Source organism: Oryctolagus cuniculus, chromosome 13, assembly GCF_964237555.1.
Source record: "Oryctolagus cuniculus chromosome 13, mOryCun1.1, whole genome shotgun sequence".
Lineage (NCBI taxonomy): Eukaryota > Metazoa > Chordata > Mammalia > Lagomorpha > Leporidae > Oryctolagus > Oryctolagus cuniculus.
Genome location: NC_091444.1, coordinates 39,837,996 through 39,858,351, shown reverse-complemented (window position 1 = coordinate 39,858,351; position 20,356 = coordinate 39,837,996). Strand labels below are relative to the sequence as shown.

Below are 20,356 nucleotides of genomic sequence, written 5' to 3'. Positions count from 1 at the left end.
TCCGAAGCCAGGAGCCAGGAACTTCTTCTCGGTCTCCCATGTGGGTGTAGGAGACCAATGAGTTGTGCTATCTTCTACTGCTTTCCTGGGCCATAGCAGAGAGCTGGACAGGAAATGGAGCAGCCGGGTCTCAAATCTCGGTGCCCATATGGGATGTCGGTGCTTCAGGCCAGGGTGTTAACCCACTACACCACAGTGCCAGCCCCAACACTTCTTTCTTTATATTCTCGCTTTAGAAGGTTATTAATTTCCCAGGTAAAATTTGATGACTACTGTGTGCAATAGCCAGAAAAGTATGATCAAGAATGACTTAAGAATTCATGGGATCTCAATCTTCTGGTTTTCTCAAAATCTTAAGCAAGGTTCCATTTCTGGCCAGGTGATGGCCATGTTCGCTCCTTTCCAAATGACCCTCCTAGAGATAAAACTACAAACTCTGGACAAAATAAAAACATACAAAACAACCATCTGAAGGAGCTTGACAATGACCAGAAGGAAGTCCACTCTTCTTTTTTTTTTTTAAAGACTTTTATTTATTTATTAGAGAGGAAGAGTTACAGAGAGAGGGAGAGACACAGAGAACAGTCTTCCATCTGCTGGTTCACTGACCAAATAGCCACAATGGCTGGAGCTGGGCCAATCCAAAGCCAGGAGCCAGGAGCTTCTTCTGAGTTTCCCATGCTGGTGCAGGGACCCAAGGACTTGGGACATCTTCCTTGAAAGTTTAAGTTACACACATGTGCATGTGTTAAAAACTCATCTGTACGACTAGACATTTGGCCCTAAAGTTAAAATGTTGTTTGGGACATCCACATCCCATACAGGAACACCTGGATTCAAGTCCTGCCTCCATTTCCACTCCAGCTTCCTGCTAATGTGTACCCAGAGAGGCAGCAGGTGACCGCTAACTAGCTGCAATTCCTGGCTCCTGGAGACTGAATCAGCAGATAGGAGCTTGTTCTGTCAAATAATTTAATTAAAAAAAAAAAAAAAAAAACCTCACCCATGATATCTGTGTTATTATTATAATATGTAAAAATATATGTAATATAGGTATTTTATATGTATTTATACCACAAAAGGAATAAGAATTATAAGCACTGAAACCTAATCAATGATACACATACTGACACACCTAGAAAACAATGTGTTAACACTAAAACTCACTTTTTTTATTTTTAATTTTTTGACAGGCAGAGCTAGACAGAGAGAGACAGAGAGAAAGGTCTTCCGTCCATTGGTTCACCCCCCAAATGGCCACTATGGCCGGCGCTGCACTGATCCGAAGCCAGGAGCCAGGAGCTTCCTCCTGGTCTCCCATGCGGATGCAGGGCCCAAGCACTTGGGCCATCCTCCACTGCCTTCCCGGGCCACAGCAGAGAGCTGGACTGGAAGTGAGCAACCGGAACAGAACTGGTACCCCAACCAGGACGAGAACCCGGGGTGCCGGCTCTGCAGGAGGATTAACCTAGTGAGCCGTGGCGCCGGCCAAAACTCACTTTTTAAACTCTGAAGTCATCTAAAAACATAAAACAGAAATGGGTAGAGAAACTGACATGTGATAAAGCTGGTACAGTAAAATGCTAATGGTAGGCTACAGAGTGGGTTCACTGCTGGGTATATTTAAAATTTTTCATAATAAAATATCAAGGAAAATTAACCACATGTTCATTCCTGCACAGCTTTATCTAGACAGATTTCATACCTATAATAACAATTACGTAATACAGTGTGAGGGTACTTCAAAATGTTCCTGGAAAATACAAATTATCTTTTAATTCCATTTTCCCACAACCTCTATGAAGTATCTTCATATATTTTTATATCTTCATAAAACAAAAGGCAAATGTCTGGCATATTTTATTTCTCCATATTCATTCAAATAAGAATTCTGAAAATTGAATGGTTGGAAAGAGCACAGATGAAAATAACCAGTCTGTGAGTGTGGTGACTAATTCTCTCCTCTGATGATTCAAAACACACACACAGAGCACCAAGGCTTAAACACAGAGCCCATATTCCCAGTTTCAAGCAACATTTATTAAAAAGTGCCCAAAAGGTATTTATAGTCCACACGTCTGAGCTCCAAATTCACACAGGCAATTGCCTACTATGTATCTCTCCCTAGCTATCACACATACTTCAAAACACAACCTGTTTTCTCCATCCACCTCTGTTCCTTCCTCCCTTTCCAAATGAAACACAATACAACGCTTGTTTTCTGAGTGTCAACTTAAGATTGCTCCTCCATATCATCCCCATATCAGCTACCAGCCATGTCAATTCCAACACTCACAAGTCTCTATCAATGCCTCCTCACTCTGTCCCACCACCCCTGCACTAATGCAGTCTTTCCTGACTACTACACAGGCCTCCAAAATAGCCTGCACTAACCTCTCCTGCTAGAAGCCCCAAAACCAGTGCTGCCTGAACAAGACTAAGTATCTTAATATTACCTAGAAAACACATCTAACTACTTGGGCACAGAAGAAACTAGCTGCAAATGTGTTTATTTATTTATTTATTTAAAATTTTTTTGACAGGCAGAGTGGACAGTGAGAGAGAGACAGAGAGAAAGGTCTTCCTTTTGCCGTTGGTTCACCCTCCAATGGCCGCTGCGGCCGGCGCACCGCGCTGATCCGAAGGCAGGAGCCAGGTGCTTCTCCTGGTTTCCCATGCAGGTGCAGGGCCCAAGCACTTGGGCCATCCTCCACTGCACTCCCGGGCCACAGCAGAGAGCTGGACTGGAAGAGGAGCAACCAGGACAGAATCCAGCGCCCTGACTGGGACTAGAACCCACTGTGCCGGCACCGCAGGCGGAGGATTAGCCTATTGCGCCACGGTGCCAGCCTGCAAATGTTTTAATTAAGGTCTTTAACAAAATATTTAAATTTCTGTTGTTGTCACTGGTTTTGTTTTCCAGATAAACTGATGGAGATAATGTTGACACAGCATTTTTATTGTTAAGATCATACAACAATGATCTCAAGTTTCATCATAGAACTGTTGCTAAGTTTATAAACATTACAAAATCATTGACATATGGATTATTTTTAAAAAATAAGCCTGTAATTCAACAAAGCTTCAAAGTTCTCTTAGCTTTTGAACATTAGTACTAATTCTACAGGGAATAAGGTAGGCTTCTTCTTCCAAGTCTCCTATGTGAGTGCAGGGGCTAAGCACTTTGGCCATCTGATACTGCTTTCCCAGGCCATTAGCAGGGAGCTGGATCAGAAGTAGAGCAGCCAAGACTTGAACTAGTGCTCATATGGGATGCTGGCACCACAGACAGAGGCTTAACCAACTATACCACAGAGCCAGCCCCTCCTGCTTTCTAGTGTAGAATAACAGTGATACCTCATGGAGCTGTTCTGAGAATAAAATCATGTAGAAAAATCACTACAAGGAGCAGGCAATTGGCCTAGTAGTTGAGATGCCCAGGTCCAATATTGGAGTGCCTGGGTTCAATTCACAGCTCTGGCTCCTGAGTCCAGCTTCCTGCTAATCCAAATCTTTTAATTCCATTTTCCCACAAACTCTATGAAGTACCATATGTTTATATCTTCATTAATAAATACAAGGCTCTGTGTTTAAGCCTTGGTGTTCTGTGTGCGTGTTCTGAGTGGTCAGGAGGCAACAATGATAACTCTCAATTCAGTTTCCACTGCCCATGTAGGATAATTTGAGTTCCCACCTCCTGGCTTTGGCCCCAGCCCAGCCTCAGCCATTGCAGGCATATGAGGAATGAACCTGTGAATGGAGGGTTCTCCCTCCCCAAATAAGTAAAATCATTCCAAGTGCTTGGCACATATAATGCACTCAGTGTTAGCCATCATCACCATCATTATCAGCAGCAACATTTTGTTAATCAGCAATAGCAAATCAGTGGAGCTCTAGAACCACAAGCAAGCACAACACTAACAAACAACTACAATAAACCCTTAACATTTGATGTGCTGACAAACCTAAAGATCCACAGCATGCCTCAAGACATCCTTTGACCAAATCAATAATCTGAGCAGCCCATTCTGTCAATCTGGTATGTGGTAAGTGAGCCTGCCCAACTCCCTACCAAATGAGAGGGCCTGGTATAATTCCTATCAACGGCATTCCACTGGGGCTTTCTCTATTCCGACTCCTCCGTGTATGTTCATTTTATGTGGTGGCTATTTTAAGTCACAGTGATTAGTTGTGAATCTTGGAATTCAAGATAGCTTTAAAGTGTCACAACTATACTGCAAAGGGCTGTTGCTTAGCAAATCCCTATGGGACTAGAATAAATTCTAACTTCTATTTAACTGCTGCTATGTGTAACTTACTAAAGATTACACACCCTTCAAGTCCTAAGATATCTTTTATTATTCTTTAATTCAAATACGATACAAATGACTATAATATTCAGGTACACTGGATACTTAGTTAATTAAAACAATTATAGATGGGTGCTTCCCTTGCTTAAAGATAAGCACTGAAGGAAAGCCTGGTTTTCCTATTATCCTAAGAAAATCCTTAATTTTCAGATTATTTCTTGGACATTCATGGTTCCAGACAAGATATTTATAGAGTTTGGAAAATACATTCAACATTCATCAGTTGCCAACTCTTCAAAACTACTTTGTAAGTTGTGAAATTCTATCCTAAAAAGCAGTCTGTCCACTACAGCTGTGAAAAAGTACTTCTCTCCTCTTCCTCCACATAATCACCTCCATATGAACCATACCACATCACACTTGGCACAAATTTGCTACAGGGAATGAGGCTCTCAATGTGGTTCCAGGGACTGATTAGCTATGATGACTATCATACAACAAAAATTCCAGAAAAGATTATTTGAAGATGATATGAAACAACACACAGCAGACCTTCCAACACATATGCTAAAGAAGTCTACAAGTCCTTGAAGAGCCTATAGCAAACAAATTTATTATAAGTTTCATATGGAAATTTAATGAGGGGTGGGTATTGTGGCACAGTGAATTAAGCCATTGCTTGGAAAGCCCATATTCCATATCAGAGTCCCAACTACTCCATTTCCGATCCAGCTTTCTGCTAATGCATCTGGGAAGACAGTGGTACTTGGGTCCCTGTCAACAATGTGGGAGACTTGGATGGAGTTTTAGGCTCCTGGCTAGGGCCTGACCCAGCCCCAGCTATTAGTAGATGGAAAATCAATCAATCTCTCTTCCTCCCTCCCTCAAATAAATTAATCTTTTTAAAATGAGTGCTTTACAGTTCACTACACAGCCCGTTTTTATATGATGCTGGGGCTGGCAATGTAGTGTAGCAAGTTAAGCTGCAGCCTGCAGCATCGATATCCCTTATGGGCGCCAGTTCAAGTCCCGGCTGCTCCTCTTGCAATACAGCTCCCTGCTAATGATTCTGGAAAAGCAACAGAAGATAGCCCAAGTGCTTGGGTCCCTGCACACACATGGGAGACCTGGAAGAAGCTCCTAGCTCCTGTCGTTGGTCTGGCTCAGCCCTGGCCATGGTGGCCAATTGGGGAGTGAACCAGTGGATGAAAGATGGATCTCCCTCTCTCTGCCTCTCCCTCTCTCTGCAACTCTTTCAAATAAATAAATAAATAAATCTTAGAACAAACAAACAAGAGGCTCTTCCAAAAATTCTTTCAGTAAATTTAACATTTCGGGTAGATATGCCACATTTGAGTTATGATCTGCCCTCATAGGTGCCCAAGTGCCCCAGTATGAGAACACAGAAATACTAAAGAGTGCTGGGGCTGGCACTGTGGCATAGCGGGTAAAGCTGCCACATGCAGTGCCGGCATCCCAGATGGGCACCGGTTTGTATCCCAGCTGCTCCACTTCCAATCCAGCTCTCCGTCATGCCCTGGGAAAGCAGCAGAAGATGGCCTAAGTCCTTGGGCCCCTGCACATGCATGGGAGACCTGGAGGAAGCTCCTGGCTCCTGGCTCCGGTTCAGCACAGCTCCAGCCATTGCAGCCAATTGGGGAGTGAACCAGTGGCTGGAAGACCTCTCTCTCTCTCTCTCTCTGCCTCTCCTTCTCTCGGTGTAACTCTTTCAAATAAATGAGTAAATCTTTAAAAAAAAAAAAAAAAAAAAACAAAAACTAAAGAGTGCTAATGTGACAAGCAACAGCCTGAATTTCAAGGTGAATACCAAAACTATGTAAGCATATAAAAAATATGTATGAGTACAGACTGCTTATCAGTAGTCACACAACTGTCACTGACAACAGAATACATGTGATATGAGCTAAGAGTGACTTAGGAATCACTAGCGTATGAGGTCTTGTTCAGACTTTGGCAGTGTATTCGGAAATTAATTATAGTACAGGATAATCAAATTACTGGCCATAATATAAAAAACGGCAGTCCACTTTTATCATTTATCTTCAACTAAACACAAATTATATATATGACATTGAAGAGATTTTGGAATTTCATTCCTGTGCTTCTACAAAATGTTCAAACAGGGTGGAATGGTAATTAACACATCTTTAAAAGCTACTTTGCTAGAAAGTGGTCTTAATGCTGTGGTTTTTTTGATAATATCAACAAACCAGATTGTTCATACTCAGTGGCTGCTTGCAGTAAAAACTGTTGGAACTGGCTGATGTGAATGAAGAGTACACCTATCATTCTTACATGATTCAGCCATAAAAAATTCTCTTTTCAATCCACCTTAGAAAGAAACTGAAATGAGTATGCACACACTGAAAGCTGAGGTGAAGTTACAGATCTGGAGACAATCTTGTTATCCTGAGAGCCAATTCCATTGCTTCTCTGGCACACTGCGAGATGCAAAGTTTAAGGGCAAACTGTTCTTTCATGCTGTAAAAAGTATAAAGTTTATGCATTTTTTTTTAAATTTTTAAATTCGAGTGAGGACATCTTCAAACAGTACACAAAATCTGTTTCTGGAATTTTAATGAAATTACATCACTACAACAATCTACTAAATCCTGGGGCAACAATCTCCTCTTTGAACCTTGCTACGCCTGAAGGTCAAGTAAAAAAGCAATACTTCTCTCTGTCACCTCCTCAGTTGTGACTGCTCAGTCTACTCTCTGAGTTTACATCCAGGCATTCTCAGAATGCCACCACTTCAAGCAGGCCACCAAGCACCACAGAACTCTAGGCACATATCCCACCATGCAAGATTCTCACTGTATCTGCCCAATTTGTTTCAAAATAGTTTATTAGAATGAATACGTTCCAGTGTAGAGGACTGCAACACAACTCTAACTATACTATTAGTATCTGAAGCATAGTCAATTATTTCTTGAAAGTCAAATAAGTAAATGGATAAAAATGCCTAGCACGAACCATGACAGCTATTGTTTTAATCTTTTTCCCTTCTACCTTCTGCCATGGGATGATGCAGCAAGAAGGCCCTCGCCAGACACAGGCCCCTCCACTCCAGACTTCCCAGTCTCCAAACTGTAAGAAATAAATATCTGTCCTTTACAAATTACCCACTCTCCAGTATTCTGTTACAGAAGCACAAAGAGAAATAATATGCAATTTTGTGTTTGAAGTTAATGGGAAATTTTTTCTTTACAGAAATGTTACTATAAGCACAAAATACTTTATGGACAGTCTTTGCTAAAACTACAAGGTTACAAACCACATACACACTAAATGAACAGAGGATTCATGACTGAGGGGAAAAAATAGGCGTGTAGAACTCAATACATACAGCATCAGTGCTATTCATCTGGAACTCAGGAACATCTCAGTCTTACCAAATTAACCCATGACACAAAGAACCAAACTAAATATTTCTACTAATCAATGCATTTTAAACAAATAAAGTGGGGAAACTGAACTTGATTTAATGAAACAAATCTTGACATGCACTGCTGCTCACATTTATTCTAATTCTTAATAAACCCTCCTAGTTTTCTAACAAAAACCCTAAAGGCAGTCCCCTAACCATAAAACTTGCTTGTAATGACAAATAGGTGCTTAAAACAAGGCAAGCACTACCCAGAACATTCTGAAGTATGATGCTCATCCATCAAGAAAATTTTTTTTTCTCATGTGTTAGCTTCTTTTGATTCCCAGCAGCTGACTATCAGCTGGCATAGTACCCAAATGATGATCCTAGTGCTCAAAGTAATTCACATACATCTCCAAGCAACAGCTGTGTAATCTTAATAGTATATCTAAAAATATAAAGTTCAAAACATTAAATGAATTTCATCTAACATTTTAGGAATATGACTGAACAAAATATAGTCAATTCAATTCATGTTAAAGGAATAATTTAGCAGAAGGCAACATCTGAAATGATGAGTAATCCAATTCATAAAAAATAAAAGAGGTGTTCTAACTTTAGAAGTGTCTTCTTTTTTCCCCTCAACATAAACAATGCCTGCAACTTTACTTAAGTATTATTCTCATTTCCCTACTACTAAAGAAGATACTCTTTTGGGATAAAGATTTAGTAACTACAGTTTTCTCATTATCTTGACAAAGCTCTAAACCCTCTCACAACTTTTGTTATTAAGAGTCTTCTGAAGCTGGCTTGTTTTGTCTTTCCTTGACTAACTTCTCAAGTCACTTAGCTGCAAAAAGCTTGTGGCATCTTTAATATTCTATCCAGAAAGTCCCACTGCTAATCAGACAGACAACTACGTCTAACACAAGATACTCCTCACTGAAAATCCAATTTTCAGATACTTTCCTCCCCTTAGTAATAACCACAATAGGGACTTAACACTAAGCCAGTCAAGCAAACCACCTGACTGGTCCTTCTAATTTATGCTTGTCAAATAGTGTAAAATAAAAATCATGCTTGAATTAGGAGTGGACATTTGGCATAGTGATTAAGATGCCAATTGAGACACCCACATGCCATATCAAAGTGCCTGAGTTCGAGAGAGAGAGAAAGAGGTCTTCCTTCCATTGGTTCACCCCCCAAATGGCCGCCACGTACATCCTGGGAGACAGTAGGTGATGGCTCTAGTACTTGTGTCCCTGATGCCCACCTGGGAAAGTCAGATGGAGTTCTTGGCTCCTGGCTTTAGCTTAACCCAGCCCTGGCTGTTGGGGGCACATAAGGAATGCGCATATTAATTTTCTCTCAGGTGCACTCTCTCTGCTTTTAAAATAAAATGAAAATAAATTGTTAAAATTTACTTATAACTAAATTATGCAATAACAACTAAAAAAGACTGAATATTTTCCAGTTATGAAACTTGAAATGAGTGGTTTAACTTATATGCAAGTACACTGCTCTAAATTTATTGCAAGTTTCTTAAGAAATTCTACTTATTTGTTCTATGAACAGAGTTTGAAAACTTGATCTTACGGATAAGAGTCTAATTTCAGAAGCCACAAAATAAAAGCATCATAATGATGTGGTATAGATACAATTTGGGCAGCAACTATTAAAAATGAGTTTATTCTGCAGTTGGAACAGGCTACTCCTCACACGCAGCTGCCATCAAGACTTCAGCCTTTCTTTAGATGTTGGAATGAAAATTAAAGTAAAACATATGACTAGTGAGATAAAAATGGTAAACAAGTTGAACAAATGGCCACAGCTGTTAGTTGTGCCATTTCTCTCACTCGGATGAGTTCTGGAATATAAGATGTCTAAATCTTACCCCTCTCTCACCTTCTTTTGCCCATTGTCTTTACAAACACAATAAAAGCTTTCCACTCAAGTACCGGACAGCACTTCCACACTCAAAGAAACATAGTATTTATGCTTCCATTCTGACACTAACAAGTATTGCACCTGCGGTGAAGCATAAGAATTTAAACATGAACACCACTTTGAATCATTACCTTTAGAGATTCCATATTTGTAATGACAGTGTCTTGTAACAAGGTTAAGACTGAAAGAAATAAAACTCAAATTGGAAGAGATTACCAAAAAATAGTCTTTACTCATCAAAAATGTCAAGGTTAAAAAAGGCAGGAACTGCTCCATACTGAAAAATCAGTGAAGAAATGTGACAACAAAACCCAATGTGTGATCTGAATGGAATTCTGAGCTAGGAAAAAACAAACTTTTTCTTTTGCTACACAGAAACAGAACAAAATGTTCATGGATAATGCATGCAGCCTATGAAAGGTACAATCTAAGATTTTATTTTACTGAGATTTAGATCTGAAATCAAGCAGTTGTACTTTTTATTTAAATCTTTACTTTCAAATTATTGGCATTTTAGAAGTTACTCTTGGTTTAACAATTTTTAGCAATTAATACTCTTAGCTAGTTCTATGCTCCTATACTACCTCAATCCTCAAAAACCTCTCCAAGTTCAGTATTATTCATTTCATTTTTAAGGCAAGTTAAAACTGCCTGAAGAACTGAAGAAGCCTACACTCAAGAGCACCAGCTGGACCTGGAACCATGTCACCATGTTTAATACACTAACGCCTCATGTGTGGCAGAGAACAAGTTGGTCCATTTCGAGGAGTAGTTCTATACCTACATACATTAAGTATCAAACTCTACTTTTAATTATTAATCATTTAGGAAAAGAGCAAAAAGTAAATTATACAATATCCAGCCTTCTTCTAAAAGAGAGCCTACCAGAAAGTAAACAAAAAACAAAAACAAAAACAAAAACAAGAAGTGAGAAGGAAAAATGGAAGCCAGAAATAAGAGGGAGGAAGGTACAGATGGAGAGAGAGAGAGAGAGAGAGAGAGACAGAAAAAAAGGGAAAAAAGCATATCCACAATAAAAAGAACTAAACATCTGATATATCAACTTGAGTGGGTGGGAAGACTTTGCCCATGGACATGAGAATATAATAAAGTACTTGTCTTTATTAACGACAAGATACAGACATTGATAGATTCTAAAAACCAAGAGAAGTGCTCATAAATGAACATACTTTTAAAATTAAAGGCAAATGGCTAAGAACACATACACATAAAATAAGTGGACAACTTTTAAACTAACAGAAGACAATTCCATCTATCCAGTGCACAGCAGAACAAAACCAGTAAAGTGAGACAAAGAATAAAAAAGAAAATATATAAGAGCTGGAAAAATCAATCTAAATACTCAATGAAATAAGAAGGCAAAATTAAAGAAAAATGGCAGCTAACAGAACAGACATGGAAAATCACCATTTTAAGCCACTATCACAAGATCAGATTTATAGCATCTGTTCATTTTTGTTTGAAACACTGAGTTAGAGACTGCTGGATATCCATTCTCCTTGTAAGCAGCATGTCACAGATGCCTTACTAATTACAAAGAGAAAAGGATGCCTTTACAACAGAGAGATCTGGTTGTACCACCTAAACAAAATGATCAAACATAATCTCACACTAGGGACCACTACCATCACAGGCCTCCAGAAGATGGACTGAAAAGAGAACATTACTATGTAATATAACAGTCTTCCCCCCAAAAAAGTTGTCTGAATCCATTCATTTTGAAACACACCCAAGACAACACTTTACAAAGCAGCTGGCCCGGTCTCTTCAAAATCACATGAAAGAAAAGCAACAGTGAAGAACTATTCTAGATTTAAGGACACTTAAAACATGAAAATTAAATGTAATTGATGGGTTCATGAATGGAGGAGGAAAAACGCTACAGGGAGCAAACCAATAAAGAATATTAACAGGAAAGTTTAGAAAAATCTGGGGCCAGCGTTTTAGTGCAGCAAGTTAAGCCACCACCAACAATGCCAGCATTCCATCTGAGCATAGGTTCGAATCCCAGCTACTCTACTAATTCAGCTCCCTGCTAATGCACCTGGGAAAACAGTAGAAGATGGCCCAAGTGCTTGGGTCCCTACCACCCCTATGGGAGACCCAGATGAAGTTCCTGGCTTCAATCTAGCCCAGCCCCCAGTCAATGTAGCCATTTGGGTAGTGAACCAGCAGATGCAAGATCTCTCCCTCCCTGTGTAACTCTGCATTTCAAATAAAATAAATAAATCTAAAAATAAAAAATCTGGGTATGATTTGATAATGTTATCAATGTTAAATTTCCAAAGTATATGCAATGTAGGAAAGAGTCCACGTTACTTAAATTTAGCTGTAAAGCACTGTATACAACTATCTCTCAAATGGCTCAGTAAACAAAGACTAAAAAAGCAACAAATATGAGAAAGAATAATTGGTAAATGTGTGAAGAGTACATTAATTTTCTTTGCAATCTACTTACAATGTTCCTAAAGGTTTGAAACTTTTCTCAAAAAGGTAATTGAAAGCAATTTAGAGACACAGAAAGAGGTTATACTTCATGAAATGTGAGGATATGATCGCCCCAACAACAACAAATTCTCTTTAAACAACAGGACTCAAACTCTAACAGAACTATCAGAAAAAAATCAGTTACTCTTTATTTAATCTACCCTGTTCAGAACTGATCAAAGCAGACAAAATATAAGCAAAAATACAGAGACCTGGGAGAAGCATTTGGCATACCAGTTAGCTTGCTGCTTGGGATGCCTACATTATAGTTCTTGGTTCAGTTCAAGCTCTGATCCAGCTTCCCGCTAATGCACACCCTAGGAGGCAACAGATTACGGCTCAAGTTCTTAGGTCCTTGCCATCCAAATAGGGAGTGAATAAGCAGGTAGAAGATCTCTGTCTCTCTTTCAAGTGAAATTAAAATAACCACTTTTTGCTAAAAAAAAAAAAAAAAAAATTACACCGAATTACATCACAATCAACATGGAATACATTTTTTTAGCATACCCAAAATATCTGTATTACTGCATCTGTATTAGGCATAAAAGAAGCCTCATACAAGTTTATTTGATATATTGATATAATACAATGAAATCACAAAGCAACAGCAATTCTTTAAAAACCTTCAGGTTTAGAAACCAAAATAAAGTAATAAATAACCCACAGGTTAAAAAGGAAATCATGGCCGGCGCCATGGCTCACTAGGCTAATCCTCCACCTGCAGTGCCGGCACCCCAGGTTCTAGTCCCAGTCGGGGCGCTGGATTCTGTCCCGGTTGCTCCTCTTCCAGGCCAGCTCTCTGCTGTGGCTCGGGAAGGCAGTGGAGGATGGCCCAAGTGCCTGGGCCCTGCACCCGCATGGGAGACCAGGAGGAAACACCCGGCTCCTTCCTGGCTTCGGATTGGCACAGCGCCGGCCATAGCAGCCATTTGGGGGGGGGGGGGGGTGAACCAATGAAAAAGGAAGACCTTTCTCTCTGTCTCTCTCTAACTGTGCCTGTCCAAAAAAAAAAGGAAATCATAAAAATTAAAAATCAGGGGCAAGTATTTCGCCTAACAGTTAAGAGTCCCATGTCTCACACTACAGCACCTGGGTTCAGTTCCTGGTTCTGGCTCCAGACTCTAGCTTCCTCTTACTGCAGTCCCTGGGAGGCAACTGTGATGAGTCAGTGAATTCCAGCCAGTGGGCCAGCCCTGGCTTTTGTGAGCATTTGTGGAATGAACCAGAGTATAAAAACTCTCTCCCTCTCTCTAATTAGAAAAAAAAGTTTTAGGGGCCAGCACTGTGGTGTACTGGACTAAGCCATAGCCTGTAGCACAGGCATCCCATAAGGCTGCTGCACTTCCTTCCAATCCAGCACCTCTCTGCTATGGCCTGGAAAAGCAGTAAAAGATGGTCAAGTGCTTGGGCCCCTGCACCCGTTTGAGACCCAGAAGCTCCTGGCTCCTGACTTCAGATCATTGTGGCCATTTGGGGAGTGAACCAGCGGATGTAAGATCCTTCTCTTTCTCTCCCTCTTTTCCTCTCCCTCCCTCTCTCTCTCTCTTAACTCTGCCTCTCAAATAAATAAATCTTTAAAAAAATAGTTTTTAGAGAAAGAATTTTATTTATATGGACTTAAGAAATATAAACATGCTTTATACATTTTTCAAGAAATAAGAAAGGTTAAAAAAAATGGAAAAAACTTCAACACAGAAAGGTCAAATAAAACAGACAGAAATAATAAAAGACAAAGACAGAAGTCAATGAAAAGCCAGATCAAATGGACAATGAGATTAATAAAACCAAAAGCTGATCTTGGTGAACACTATTTAACCCAGAAGGATCATGGAAAAAAAGAAAAGGACTCCCCACCAAGAGTAAATATTTTTCTCAATTTTAACCAAACACTAATGTATCTGAATATAGGTGAAATCCCAAATTTATCACAATACTGACAATTTAAGTAGATTGAAAAATAGACTATAGAAATTAAAATGACAATGCTTTTCTCTGCCTAAGCCACGCTCAGAAGAGAAAAAAAAAAGTTCTACTAAGCTTTCCAGAAATTGTTTATTCATATCATACACAAGTTGTTTTAGAAAGTAAAAAAGGACAAAAAGCTACAAAACTCTTTAGTCTAAAACCAGATAACAATAATATAGTTGTTGCAAAATAGGTATAAAAATACTAAATAAAATGTTAAGCAAATCTAGCAGTGATTTTTTTTATTTTTTTATACTTTTTAAAAAAATTATTTGACAGAGTTATAAACAATAAGAGAAAGAGACAGGAGAGAAAGGTCTTCTGTGGGGAGCAATCCGGACTAGACTAAGTTGCTCGAATTAGGACTTATTCTATGCATCTGCTCTCCCACAATATGGCGCTGGGAGAGAAGTAAACAGCTTCCGCACAGCTGCCTCCAGTTCAACCAATTAACTGTAGGACTTGCTCCTGATTGGAGAGCAGCGTACTCAGCCGAGTTGGGATTGGCGGAGGAGGACTATAAAGGAGGAGAGAGACGGCATGCACCAGGAACATCTATGGGGAACATCTAGCTGAAGGAACACCCGTGCAGCCCCCGAGAGAGCCGGCCGGCGGTGTGCCGCTCCCCTGCGGAAGTGGGGAATGCGGCCAGGGGGAACTGCCCTTCCACGGAGGTGGAAGGGATAGTAGCCAACCCGGGAAGAACCAGCAGCAAACCCGGGGAGGGCCGAGCAGACGAAAGAACAGCGCAGGGTCCTGTGTCGTTCCTCCACGAAGAGGGGGAGCGACAGTCTTCCTTCCGTTGGTTCACTCCCCAAATGGCTGCTATGGCCGGCGCTGCACCGATCCGAAGCCAGGAGCCAGGTCTCCCATGCGGGTGCAGGGCCCAAGCACTTGGGCCATCCTCCACTGCCTTCCCGGGCCACAGCAGAGAGCTGGACTAGAAGAGGAGCAGCCAGGACTAGAACCAGTGCCCATATGGGATGCCGGAGCCACAGGTAGAGGATTAACCAAGTGAGCCACGGCACCAGTCCTAACAGTGAATTTTAAAAACAAAACTTTTCATACTAAAAGCTAAATCTTTTTTTGACAGGCAGAGTGGACAGTGAGAGAGAGAGACAGAGAGAAAGGTCTTCCTTTGCCGTTGGTTCACCCTCCAATGGCCGTCGCAGCCAGTGCGCTGCGGCCGGCGCACCGCGCTGATCCGATGGCAGGAGCCAGGTGCTTCTCCTGGTCTCCCATGGGGTGCAGGGCCCAAGCACTTGGGCCATCCTCCACTGCACTCTCTGGCCACAGCAGAGAGCTGGCCTGGAAGAGGGGCAACCGAGACAGAATCCGGCGCCCCGACCGGGACTAGAACCTGGTGTGCCGGCGCCGCAAGGTGGAGGATTAGCCTAGTGAGCCGCGGCGCTGGCCTAAAAGCTAAATCTTAAAAACTCCTATCATTATCTCAACCGAAGAAAGGAAAAAAAGGAGAAACTTTAGATGCAGTCCTCTTAAATAGAAGGATGTTACCACGCTGTCTGGCATAGTATGGGACCTTGGCCTACACTGACAAATGAAAAAGAGTGTAACATTTGGAAGGAAGAAGAGAGAAAATCCCCATTACTGCTAATGCCATCATCATCTATCTAGAACCAATACGATCCACAAAACTTAGAAAAGTATTTCTCTAACAAAATTAATCTATAACTTTGACGCAATCTAAAATTTCCAGCTGGGTTTTTAAAGAAAGTCAATAAACTTAGGCTGAAATGTTTATGTAAAAATAAAGAGTAGGAGCAGCGTTGTGGCACAATGGGTAAAGCCTCAGCATGCATGCCGACGTCACATGTGGGCACTGTTTCCTGCCCAGACTGCTCCACTTCAAATCCAGCTCCCTGCTAATTAAGGGCCCGTGGGAGACATTGCTATAAAGCTCCTGGATCCTGGCTCCTGGCTTCAGCCTGCACCAGCCCTGGCTATTGTAGTCACCTAGGGAGTGAACAATCAGATGGAAGCGCACTCTCTCTCTTCCCTCTCTCTCTGTAATTTATTTTCAAAGTCAGAAAGCCAGGAGCCCAGAGCTTCTTTCAGATTTTCCACATGGGAGCAGGAGATCAAACACTTGGGTCATCTTCTGCTGCTTTCCCAGGTGCATTATTGAGGAGCTGGACAGGAAGTGGAGCAGCAGGGTTTCAAACCGGTGCCCATGCTGGATTCCAGGCAGCTTAAACCCACTATACCACAAAACCGATCCTGAAAACCTTTAAAAAATAATAAACGCTAAACAAAAGCTAAATCAATCTTAAAATACACATGCACAGATATTAACACATACTACGAAGTGTCACCAAAACAGTATGAATGGTAAGATATGGGCGCAAGAACAATCAAACAGAACTAAAAAAGAATGTACCTCATGACACACAGAAATAATTTCGCAAGGAGTAATAAAGGTACCACAAATCAATGGTCCAAAACGGACTGGTAAATTAAAGTATGAGGACTTGGCCTTTAAATAATAATTTTCCCTAAGTAAAAACAAATAACTAAGCATTTAGAATAGATGTGGAACTTTGGGTTAAGCCACAACCTGCAATGCCAGCATCCCACATGGGCGCCAGTTCACGTTCTGACTGCTCAAATCCCAACTGCCTGGGAAATAATGTGACTGGGAAAGCACTGAAGATGGCCCAAGTACTTGGACACCAGCATCCACATGAAGACCCAGAAGAAGCTTCTGGCTCCTGGCCTCGACCTGGCTTTGTGGCCATCTGGGGAGTGAACCAGCAGATAGAAGATCAGTCGATCTCTCTCACTTGCTCTCACTTTCTCTAAACCTTTCAAATAAATAAATCTTTAAAAAAAAAAAAAAAAAGATGTAGAGCTTCTTTAAATTTTAAAGTTTTTTTTTAAAGATTTATTTTTTTTAAAAAAAGGTATTTATTTGAAAGGCAGAGTTACAGAAAGAGAGTGGGAGAGACAGAGACAGAGACAGAGAGAGAGATCTTCTATCTGCTGGTTCACTACCCAGATGGTTGCAATGACCAGGGCTAGATTGGAAGTGGAGCAGCTGGGACTCCAACCTGTGCCATATGGGATGCCGGTTGTCTAAGACGCTAATCCATTATGCCACAACATTGGCCCAGCTTTGCTTTTTGTATATTTTTCAACAAGATACATAACTGTTCATTACAGTTCAAGGTACACATTTAAAAGTTTCTGCAGGCCAGCACTGCAGATGGAATCTCTCTCTCGCCTCCTGCCTTTCAAATAAACAATCTAAAAAAACCTATCTAATCAATCTAGAATAATCTTTTAAAAAGTCTCTGAATTATTAAAAGAACAACCTCTGACATAAATTGAGATAAGGCAATTTGCAGCTCCTATGAACTTATTTTTAATTATACATTAACACTTGAAATTCAGTTAGTCTGAAAAAGTTGGGGAAAAGTGTATTTGTAAACCAAACCTTCCTTTCCCCATTATCCAAACCTGCAGTTCTTTTCATCTTTAAATTTAACCCCAGTATCAACTTCAGTTGCAAAAAAGGAATGGAACTGCTAAGCTTATTCTACCACAGCCTCACAATGTATAGAGGCATTCACTACACGCATGTTCTGGCTACCCAAGTGCTATGAGTCATGTTTATTTTCAAAGACACATGTAGGAAGCATCAATCATAAAGACTGTGAAAAAGTACATTAAGAAAACATCTGTTTATCAAATGTAAAGCTTGAAAATTTAGAGCATCAGTCAATATACAAAAACCATAAAGCTGAAATCACTTTATATAAAATGTCATAAATATAAGTAGCATAAGGATGTGTGGGTTTAAACAGCCAAAATAAAACTTACTGATCACTGAGGGTTGTAAAGAAAAAAGACAATTGCAAAACTACAAATGTGCTAAGCAAAATGAAAATATTACCCAATAGCCTTTCACATATCAGGTTGTAAAGGGATCAATTTTTTCTAAATCTTATTCAACTATAATATAAAAATTCTTTGGGGTGAGCACTGTGGCACAGAGGGTAAAGCCTCCACCTGCAATGCAGGCATCCCATATGGATGCCAATTCTTTTATCAGCTGCTCTGCTTCTGATAAAGTTCTCTGCTAATGGCCTGGGAAAAGCAGCAAAAGATGGCCCAAATGTTCGGGCCCCTGCATCCACATCGGAGACCTGGATGAAGCTCATGGCTTTGGCCTGGCTAAGCCCTGGCCCTTGCAACTACTTGGGGAGTGAACCAGTGGATGGAAGATCTTTCTCTCTGGATTTCTCCCTCTCTTTCTGTAACTCTGCCTTTCAAATAAATATGTATTTTTAAAGAAATTCTTTGTTAGAAATTTCTAGTAATTAAAAACTTGTATGTATATAAAAAAAGTTTATTAACAGTATACACCATGAATAAAATAACACCATTCTACTAAATATACTCAGAAACTTAAACTATTTCTAATAGTAGACATAAAAATCAGAATTCTGGGTCTGGCACTGTGGTGCAGCAGGTTAAGCTGTAGCCTGCAATGCTAGCGTCTCATAGGGGCACCAGTTCAAGTCCTGGCTGCTCTACTTCCAATTTAGCTCCCTGCTAATGGCCTAGGAAAAGCAGAAGATGGTTCTAGTGTTTAGGTCCCTGCCACTTGCAAGGAGACCTGGATGAAACTCCTGGCTCCCCGCTTTGGCCTTAGCTGTTGAGGCCATCTAGGGAGTGAACTAGCAGATGGCAGATCTCTCTCTCTCTCTCTCTCTCTCTCTCTGTAACTCTGACCTTCAAATAAAGAAATCTTTAAAAAAAAAAAAAAGGAAAGAAATTTTTCTTTTACTCAGCTAGATATCACAAAAAGCCACAAATATCTTTCAATGGGTAAAAAGTAGGATTCAAAAATAAGTTTAATTTAGGTCACTTAACGAAGCCCCAAGAGAAAAGATTACAAGATAATCTAAGCATGCTTCACTACTCAACATTAATTAGACATTAACGTAGGGATGTGAGGGGCCGGCGCTGTGGTGTAGCAAATCAGGTGGCCACCTGCAGTGCCAGCATCCCATATGGGCACCAGTTCAATTCTCTGCTGCTCCACTTCCAATCCAGCTCTCTATAATAGCCTGGGAAAGCAGTAGAAGACGGCCCAAGTCCTTGGGCCCCTGCACCCACATGGGAGACCGGAAGAAGCACCTGGCTCCTGGCTTCAGACTGACGGAGCTCCCACCACTGTGGCCATTTGAGGAGTGAACCAGCAGATGGAAGACCTCTCTTTCTCTGCCTCTCTGTAACTCTGCCTTTCAAATAAATAAATAAATAAATCTTTTTTTTTTTTTTTTTTTTTTTTTTTGACAGGCAGAGTGGACAGTGAGAGAGAGAGACAGAGAGAAAGGTCTTCCTTTGCCGTTGGTTCACCCTCCAATGGCCACCGCGGCCGGCGCGCTGCCGCTGGCGCACCGCGCTGATCCGATGGCAGGAGCCAGGTGCTTCTCCTGGTCTCCCACGGGGTGCAGGGCCCAAGGACTTGGGCCATCCTCCACTGCACTCTCTGGCCACAGCAGAGAGCTGGCCTGGAAGAGGGGCAACCGGGACAGAATCCGGTGCCCCGACCGGGACTAGAACCTGGTGTGCCGGCGCCACAAGGCGGAGGATTAGCCTACTGAGCTGTGGCGCCGGCAAATAAATAAATCTTTAAAAAAAAAAAAAAAAAAAAAAAGTAGTGATGTGAAATGTTAAACATTTCTATACACAATAGTGATAATGTCAGCCTATAGTGACTACTAACAGTTTATGAAAGAAAATCTGCATCCAGAAGAACAAAGATATGAACTAAGAGCTATCAAGCTTCTAGTTAATCTCTGAAATGCAAATAACATCAAACAAAATCAACAGCATAACCTCTTTCTTGAAAAGACACTAAAAATGTTAAAATAAGAAAGCTTAAAACAGATAAAACATAGTTACACCTGTCTTATTAGACCTTTAATTGTGCTACACCACAAAAAGTAGTGCTAATAATGGCTAACAAAGTAGTGAATGTAAAATAATCTATTTATTGCAAAAAAAAAATCTTTTTTTTAAAGTACTTAGCCAAGCAACAAAATTAGCCTTTGCTCAAACAGTCCTTGCATGTGCAAACTCCTTCTGGAAAACTCAAGAGGCATTCAGAGGGATGGGGTAGAGGGAGGAAGGAAGCAGGTAGGACACAGGAGGTAGGTGGGAAGGGAGGAGAAAGGAGGTGGGAGAGAATTTTGTGTGAGTATAA

At 40.8% G+C, this 20,356-nt stretch overlaps 1 protein-coding gene across 17 annotated transcripts in view; it reads right to left on the bottom strand.

The window, feature by feature from the left end:
- Positions 1–20,356, bottom strand: part of ENAH (ENAH actin regulator) — a 172,800-nt gene that overhangs the window by 104,843 nt on the left and 47,601 nt on the right. For 9 of the 17 annotated variants that reach the window (XM_070055404.1, XM_070055406.1, XM_070055410.1 and 6 more), the window contains exon 2: positions 7,344–7,421. The exons of the other annotated variants lie outside the window; for them this stretch is intronic. In XM_070055404.1, the coding sequence (XP_069911505.1) occupies positions 7,344–7,421 (78 nt within the window). The remainder of the gene's footprint in view (positions 1–7,343; positions 7,422–20,356) is intronic. 17 annotated transcript variants of the gene reach the window in all.